This window comes from Ursus maritimus, unplaced genomic scaffold (genome assembly GCF_017311325.1).
Source record: "Ursus maritimus isolate PB19 unplaced genomic scaffold, ASM1731132v1 scaffold_30, whole genome shotgun sequence".
In the NCBI taxonomy this organism is placed as follows: domain Eukaryota; kingdom Metazoa; phylum Chordata; class Mammalia; order Carnivora; family Ursidae; genus Ursus; species Ursus maritimus.
This window is the reverse complement of record NW_024425564.1, coordinates 24,308,088-24,316,727: the sequence shown is the minus strand read 5'-3', so window position 1 is coordinate 24,316,727 and position 8,640 is coordinate 24,308,088. Positions and strand designations below refer to the sequence as shown.

Sequence of the window (8,640 nt, the reverse complement as noted above, 5' to 3'; positions counted from 1 at the left end):
TCAATGTGCAAAGCATGACTAGACAAGAGAGACCAGCCACAGGCAGACATGTACCCTGACTCAGAAGCTCCCCAAGTCTTTGCACCTAGCAACCTTTAATCTGGCTTACTAACAAAATCCGTGTCATTCTATTGTTGTTGTTGTTATTATTATTATTATTAAGTTCCAGTTGGTTGTCTCTACAGGTGCAGCTGAGTTGTTTTTCTTCCCTCACTCTTGGCTTCTACAGAATAAATCCCTTTCTTGTCCCCTGTCACTCTTCTTTCCTTTGATCCTTTGTTTTCTCCAGACCCAGAATCACTTAGTCTCCCAAAGGGCTTGAATCTACCTGTAATTTATGCACCCAGTACAGTCATCACAATAAGCCTAATTGTTATTTGGCCCCAGCTGCATTGGCCCAAAGCACCAAACCCCACCACGAGCCAGATGGGGGTCTGCGAGGAAGCAGCCACTGCCCACCCCTCAGATGCAGGGAATACCCACTCTTCGTGTCAAGAGTGGGAAAACAGTAAACAAACATATCTCTGACCACTGCCAGCCCTAATCCGTAATGTAGAATAAACAAGCAGGATAACACTCAAAATATAATCCTTTGTTTGTGGTTGTAGGGGAGAGAGTTAAAAGCTTAGACCTCTGGAGGATATCATTAAGAAATTCTTCCTCGTATTTAATCGGACTTGCCTTGGCTATGACTTAAGCTTACATATTCTGGTTCTATCAAGACGGAGACACTCTTCTCTTCCCTACATATTTCTAGTAATACATTTTTAATACATTATGTTTTACATATAAAATAAAGTTATAAAACATCTCATACGGAAGATAATTTTAATAAAACATTTTATATGTAAAAATATATTGTATACTTCCATAGGACTTATATTTTATATTTAAATTTTAAATTTATCCGTATTTTACAAGTAAAATATATTTGTGTATAAAATGTTATGGACTTATAGACACAAACCATGAAATGAAGCGTTTTATATTATATATTGGCAAATATTTAAAAAACCTCTCCAAAATATAGGCTATTTAAGTACAGTAAAATGAGTCAATATTTAAATCCGTGATTTAATACGTAAGTCACTAGACTTACATATTAAAATAACTATATATAGGTTATATTATACATATAATACAGACTACGTAACTTTTGCATAAGTAACCAGTGCCACGAGATATTTTCGGTTGTAAAGAGGACTCTCAGATCGGGTCTGGTCCGCTCCAAGGATTAGTGTCTTCCGGCCACTGCGCCCCCTGTCGCTGCGCACGCCCGCGCCCTCACATCGGCAAGAACGTCATCTGCGACCGCACGGCCACGCCGCTGGACGCCTTCCGCATGATGTCGGCGGCCCACTACTACCCCAAGCTCATGAGCATCATGGGCAACGTGCTGCGCTTCCTGCCGGCCTTCGTGCGCATGAAGCAGCTCATCGAGGAGGGCTACGTGGGCGAGCTGCTGGTGTGCGAGGTGCAGGTGCACAGCGGCAGCCTGCTGGGCAAGAAGTACAACTGGAGCTGCGACGACCTGATGGGTGGCGGCGGCCTGCACTCGGTGGGCACCTACATCATCGACCTGCTCACCTTCCTCACCGGCCAGAAGGCCGTCAAGGTCCACGGGCTGCTCAAGACCTTCGTGAAGCAGACCGACCACATCAAGGGCATCCGCCAGATCACCAGCGACGACTTCTGCACCTTCCAGATGGTGCTGGAGGGCGGCGTGTGCTGCACCGTCACCCTCAACTTCAACGTGCCCGGCGACTTCAAGCAGGACGTGACCGTGGTGGGCTCGGCCGGGCGCCTGCTGGCGGTGGGCACGGACCTGTACGGGCAGCGCAACAGCGCGCCGGAGCAGGAGCTGCTGCTGCAGGACGCCACGCCCGTCAGCAACTCCCTGCTGCCGGAGAAGGCCTTCAGCGACATCCCGGCGCCCTACCTGCGCGGCACCATCAAGATGATGCAGGCCGTGCGCCAGGCCTTCCAGGACCAGGACGACCGGCGCACGTGGGACGGGCGGCCGCTCACCATGGCCGCCACCTTCGATGACTGCCTGTACGCCCTGTGCGTGGTGGACACCATCAAGAGGTCCAGCCAGACGGGCGAGTGGCAGAACATCGCCATCATGACCGAGGAGCCCGAGCTGAGCCCCGCCTACCTGATCAGCGAGGCCATGCGCCGCAGCAGGATGTCCCTGTACTGTTAGCGCGGGACGGGGGACCGAGGGGGACGCCGGTCTTAGCGTGGAGCCCAGAGAGGGGGAAGGCGTGGGGCAGAGGTGGCCTCCAGCAGTGCAGGGCGGGAAGGTGGAGGGGGGCAGTGTGAGGAGGAGGCACCTGAGGAGGGGAGCCCCAGCCCGGGGGAGGGGCACCGATGGAGACTGTTGGCAGGCTGAGCTCATGGCCTGGGAGTGTTGGGGGGGCCTGCTATTCCTGACATGGTGCCTGCACGGCATTTGCATAAAGGGGGAGGAGGCTTCGCAGCTTCTGTTGCCCCCTTACGGTGAGAAGCAGAGAGGGGGTGCTTTCCTCCTCACCCCATCCACCCCCTTCACCTTGGCCTCCTTGGCCAGCCCCGGGCTCCTGCCATCTAGTGACAAGCTCACTGGGTGGCAGCTTTCCTCCCCGCACCCGCTCCTGGCAGGAGAAGGCACATCCCCATCTGTCCCCGGAAGCCTGTTAGTCTGGGGAGAAGTAGGGGTGCAGTGGGCTAATGAGAACATTCGAATTCCAGGAAGCCACTTAAAATATCTGGAGGAAAAAGTACTTGGTAGCAAAGTGTCCAGCGATCTTGACTGATCGGTGTTCCTCATAGGAAGCAGGAGGGAGTGTCTTCCTAATTGGTTCATTGCCCCTCACCTGGCCTGAGATGGGGTAAGGGAGGGCCGGGAACAGCAAGTGAGCCAAAAGGAGAGCACCAGAGCTCACAGGGCACGGAGCCGGAGCCGGGGAGGCAGAGAATACAATAGCCCTTCGGGTTTGTCAACAATTAAAAAATTGCAAGGAGCCACCTTATACTACTCCTTGGGGTGGGGTGGTACTGAGCGTAAGGGGATATGCTACCGAAGTGTCCTTTCACATGGCTCTCCAGCATGGTCAAAGGCACAGCAGGAGTGGGTCTGACCACAGGCTCACATGCTGGGGCCCCCGTGTTGCGGTGGGGCTCTCCCAGCAGGCGGGAAGGCGAGCCAGCCCTGGACGGGCTTTGGGCTCCGGCCCTCGTGTCTCCTACCAAGCTGGTAAAGGACTTTTAGGGGATTCCCCCAGCTTTGTGGATTTAAAAGGGAAGCCTTCAGTTCCACGCAGATATAATCATCTTCCCTTAAAAAAAAAAAAAAAAAGTCAAGGCTCTTTTTCTTAGCCTTGAACTTTGCTTTCAAGATGCTGACACCTGCAAGTTTTTGAATAGGTATTAAACAAAAGGACAACCAGGAACATAATTTTCAGTGTTTCTAAAATGGGGTTTTAGAGCCCTCAGGGGTGTATCTTCATGTAGGGCTGAGAAGGTTCATGTTGGAAAAGAACCGTATTCTTTCTTTCCTTGGTCCCTTGTCTCTCTTGTCCTGTCGCTCTCTGCTTCCAGAGCTTTTACTAGAAATGGTGGACTGCAGGCTTGGGGTGGGTCATTCCAAAGGGAACAACTGAAGCTACGCGCAAACACACACACACACACACACACACACACACACACACACACGGGTTGGTCAGCACTCACTACCACCAAATGTCACTGAAACGGTTCTTAAAAATGTAGACCTTTCTTGAATGAAATACCAAGTCAAACATTTTGAAGACGGGGGTTAGCCTTTTCTTAATCCTTCATCCTCCGTTCGACATTTGTCAGGCTTGGGTGTGGAGACCAGTACTTGTCAATCTCCATGGCTTTTGTTCACAGGTCACAGAAGTCCAACAGTTGTCTCTGGCACACAGTGGAGGTGTAGACATCTTTTCAGGTGACTGGTGGTAGAACTGGAAGGGAATTTAAGGGGCTGTGAGCCCCCCCCCCCAGGCTCTGAGGAGGCAGAATCTGAAAATGAACAGAATAGTTCGTTGTATCCTCCCTCCTCCTCCCAGGGTCGGTACACTGTGCCGCCCGGCTGTCCGTGGGTGCAGGGTAGGCGTGTCTAAACCCCACGGGCAAGTTGGTCATTTTCCAGCACAGAGGAGGAAGGATTGTCTTCCCGGAAAGAGTCGCTCTACTTCCTGGGGTCCCATTGCAACCTGGCTAGGTTAGTCAGCTGACACTCTCCAGGGTACGTGATGGTCCCTGACATCACGCCTTCCTGGGGAGCATGCCGGCTTTTGCAGTTGTCAATTCAAAGCTAGACATTTAGTAGAATGAACGAGTCCCAGTAATAGTTTGAGCAGAGGGCCGTGCGGTGGTCCGTTTGGGTTCAGGTTCTCCTAAATTGCCCTCTGGGTAGATAACTTTTGTAGACACTGAGTGGAAAGAAGTTTTTTTTTTTTTTTGGTCTATCTAGCCTGAAAGGCTGTGATTAAGGGTGAAGGGAAAGAAAACTAGATGACTCTGTGGGTCTCATTTTTCTAAGTCGTTTATAATCTAAGTAGGGCTATTGCAGGGGTTTCAATTTTATGTTTCTGTACTTAACCAAAAGACTTGGGAAACTTCTTTTCTTCCAAAGGCCTCTGAGTTCTGTGATAAATATTCAGTGTCTAAAACAAAAAATTCTCATTTGAGGCTAGGGTGTATAGAAAGAAAAAAAATATTCTTGAAAAGAAGCATGAAAAATATTTTAGTAAGTCTACTCAGATTTTACGTACTGAAATGCATGTACTAGGTAGATGCAGAAAGGAGAGGAAGAAAAGACCTAGGCAGTTCATTTTTTAAATACAAAAATTATAGGAAATGAGTTCGAGATGCTTCTTTCATGCTCCTCTTCGCCCCTGTACTACCACTTGCAAAGCCTTGATTGGGAGCTGCAAGGGAAGCCAAGATCTCAAGCTTTGAGCAAAGCCTCCTGGGGCAAAGCCCAGCCCCTCCTATAGTGCGCTCAGGGGACTGGGTGCCATCAGGCGACTGTGACGCAGGACGAGCCCCCCACAGCAATCCAGCCCCTCTGTGCTCTGGTTACAGTGTTTCAAAGACCCGGTGTAAGGGAGGCACATTTTAGGGTCTTTACATTTAGTCCCTGTTGCTTGATTTGTTCCTATCATTGTGTGGATGCTTCTGGTCCCGGAAATTTGGGCTCATGCTACAGATTGAGAGAGGGTGGAGGTCAGTGGTTCTTACCTGGTATTTGCAAGTGTTTGGAATGCTCTGGGCTTCGTTGGAAAGTTTGGATTCTCTTGAGTTTTCTTGAGTCCATGACCACTGTCAGCTCTCGTATGATTTGTCCTCTCAGTAGGAGAGATGGCGCAGGGTACCACACATGCCCCTTCCCTACCTGGTGGCAAGTGTCTGTGTGTCCGGTGTATCTGGACTCCCTAGGGGACAGTCTTGGCTGACTCCAAGACAAGCTACTTCCGGACCCCTTCTCCATCGACAGAGAGCCATCCAGGTACTCTCTGTGCGCCAACACTTCTCGATCATCCGCTGTGTGCAGGGTATTTTAGGCAAATTTTCTCCTTGAATCCCCCCAAGGACCCTGTGGTTTTGGGTATTGTTCTTCTCATGACACACGTGAGGCTCTTACAGGAAGAGTACCTTACCCAAAGTCACACAACCATTAAGCAGAAGGGGAGTCCCCTGAATCCAAAACTTCTCTTCTCCAAACCACATTGCCTCCCGAGAAAAAAGTTTTGTGCCTCTGCGCCTTGTCGAGCACGGAGGGGGTTCCTGTCACATCCTGTGAGCATCCCACGACTCCCACTCAGTGTGACCTGCATGGGGGCTCTCCCCAACTGCTGTCCACACCGTCCTGTTGAACAGGATGCCACATTTGATGTCCTGCCAGAAGGTTCCTTGTAGAGCTGCAAATAGAGGCAGTCGATTTTTCTTCCCCTTCCAAAATGGAAATGGCACTCAGCTTCTTTTAGAATCGACTTCCTCAGTTGATTGTGATTGGAGGTGATGCAGCCAACTGCAGAGTTGGGGATTTTCAAGACGTCACTAGCCCACTATTATAGGTGGCCTTGGATTTTGCTCTGGGGGGTGTGGCCTTCCTATTATTATAGGAAAATGTCTTCTCAGGGAGCGGGGCTTTTAGAGTTCGTTTATTTGACTCCGATTTACCCGTGCACCGTATTCATGCCTCTACTCTCAACTCTCTTCATCTTGTCTCCTAGCCCAACTGTTGGATTTGAGCTGGTCCTAAAGTAGGTCTCGGATGGCATTGCTTTTTTTCCGGTGGGAATGGGGGGGGATATGTCAGCATGCTGGGGAGACATCGTGGGGAGAAAGTAGCTCTGGTGGCATCCGGAGGGACCCCAGAGCCCAGTGTCTTCACATCCTTTATTTTATATCCCAGAGAGGTTAAGTGATGGCAGAGGTCACACTGCTTCTTAGGGGTAGAACCAGGACTAGAAGTCCCACGTTGCAAGTCCCACCTTGTCACACACGGGTACCTTCAGAGCTCTCAGATGGGGACAGGGAGGCAGAGAGGCGAAGTGACCCGTCTGAGCTCCCGTGGCTAGTTGGTGGAGGAGTTGAGATTAGGACTCAGACCTGCAACCGACTGTATTTCCTGAGCTACTGTGGCTGAATCCATTTACTTTTTAGCAACTCAATTATGTCCCGAATGTACTCAGAAACTAGCTGTTTGAAATTTCCCATCGCGATTGTCATTGTGGTCAGTTATCTGTAGTTTGTATGGTATCTGGCAAGGATGGGGGACACACGTCTCCATGTCCATCTTTGGTATTTCCCGAGGCCAGCTCTGCTGCGATTGTCCCCCTCCCCCACCGGACACTCCTCTCTGAGATACAGTTCTAGGCCTTGACTGGTTTCTGACACCTGTCCCACTTGCTGCCTCCTTTCTTTGGCCAAAGCCCAGAAGTTTCCAGGGCAGAGGCCATGACATTGGGGAGATCATTAAAAAGAAACTATCAGAGCCCGCATTTCAGGTTTCTTTTGGGGACAGGGAGGAGGGCAATGACAGGAGAGCTGTGTGTGTCCTGACCAATGGCCCGCATGCCCCACCTGGCCTGCCCCACCCTAGGCAGACAAGCAGGCTGATGGCAGCCCTCTGAGTCGCAGGGGACAACCCTGACTGAGTCAAGCTCCCAGGCCCTCCCACAAGAGCAGCGAAGGCCTCCCGTGATGCAAAGAGGTCATGGGCTCAGTGGTCTCTCAGAGCCTGGAGGTGAGGCCACTGTCGTATCTGAGTGACCACATCCGTTAGCATGGAAGGCAGTGGCCTCTCTTCCCCATGTCAGAGTCCCTGTTTGCTGGAGCCCTTGAGAGGGCCGCCGGAGCATCTAGCTCTCAGTCAGGCTACTGAAGTGTTGCACTACTGACTACTCTGGATTCTGTTGTACTCTTTTCTGTTTAAACCAGCAGCGAGTAGAGTAATAACAAGACCGTGTCGTATGCAATAGCTCTACGCTTAGTGAAGCATCGAAAGCTCGCCCGGGCCGGTGCGGGCAAGGCCTAGAGAGTAACCATAGCGTCGTGCCGTCTCTCTCACTCCCCTTCCCGGTCTCTGCTGTCCTCTGCGGCCATCACAAGGGCTAAGTGGTTGAATGAGCCCCATGACTTCTCCTTACAAATGCCATGACTTACTTGTGATTCTAGTCTAATCCCACGTTAAGAAGCAAAACAAAAGCAAATGGCCTGACCAGCTACTTTGCTCCCCTCCTTCTCCTTCAGGCATCCAAACATATCTAAACATAGTATTGTGCCCTGTGCCTTGCCCAGGGGAGGGAGAAGTTTCTAGCAAATATGGCTTTCTGTTTGCTGCCTGGTGCTTTCACAGTACTACTTCTTCTTCTTCATCGTGGTTTTTTTTTTTTTTTAACCAAAATTACATTTGTTTGGTTGTCATTGTCGCGTATGTATTTATTGTGTTGTACGACCATGAGTATATATATGTATGTATATGTATAAAACCAAACTTATATATATAAAGTCAAGGCATGTATACTAGATATTTTAAAGAGTTATTTATCAAGGGGAAAAGATGTGTGTTATAAAGTAAACAGAGTCTATATTTTATATATAATGTAGATAGCAAAAAAATAGCTTATAAATTATAGAAGGTTTTGGTTTTCTTTTTTTATTATTATTAAAGCAAAAAAAAAAAGAAAGAAAAGGAAAAAAAAGGACAATGAATGCAACTGTTTTTAGTGTTTTTAAGGCCAAACCTACTGTGGGAGGTGACTTTCCCTACTGGGCCCTTGGGCCATAAGTCTGAGCTCCAGACCCAGGAGACAATGTCCGCTGTTACCTCTGCAATGCTCAGGGGACTGGGGTTAGCATCGCTCAGCCAGCTGGCACGTGCCACCTCGCACGTGGCCTTTTGCTGCCCTCTCCAATCTGCCTTGCTGGGAGAAAGAAGTGCAAGTAGCAAATAAAGATTGAAGAGAAGACACGATTCCAGCTGTTTCCCTGTTTATTAGACCCAGATGCTGTAGCTCATGGGTTCGGTTCCCGGCCGGTCTGTGCGATCCAAAGCAAGAATGTGGGTGGGAATGATGATACATCTGGGGTGTGTGTGTGTGTGTGTGTGTGTGTGTGTGTGTG

At 49.7% G+C, this 8,640-nt stretch overlaps 1 protein-coding gene across 1 annotated transcript; it reads left to right on the top strand.

Moving 5' to 3' along the window:
* The first annotated feature begins 1,293 nt into the window (after positions 1–1,293).
* Positions 1,294–8,491, top strand: GFOD1 (glucose-fructose oxidoreductase domain containing 1). Its single transcript, XM_008692799.2, has one exon. The coding sequence runs from the start codon at positions 1,343–1,345 to the stop codon at positions 2,204–2,206; it is 864 nt and encodes a 287-aa protein (XP_008691021.1). The 5' UTR covers positions 1,294–1,342; the 3' UTR covers positions 2,207–8,491.
* Positions 8,492–8,640: the final 149 nt, after the last annotated feature.

What these genes read in the sequence shown, in the direction of transcription:
- GFOD1 (XM_008692799.2), top strand. Translation starts at nt 1,343, where the DNA reads ATGATGTCGGCGGCCCACTACTACCCCAAGCTCATGAGCATCATGGGC.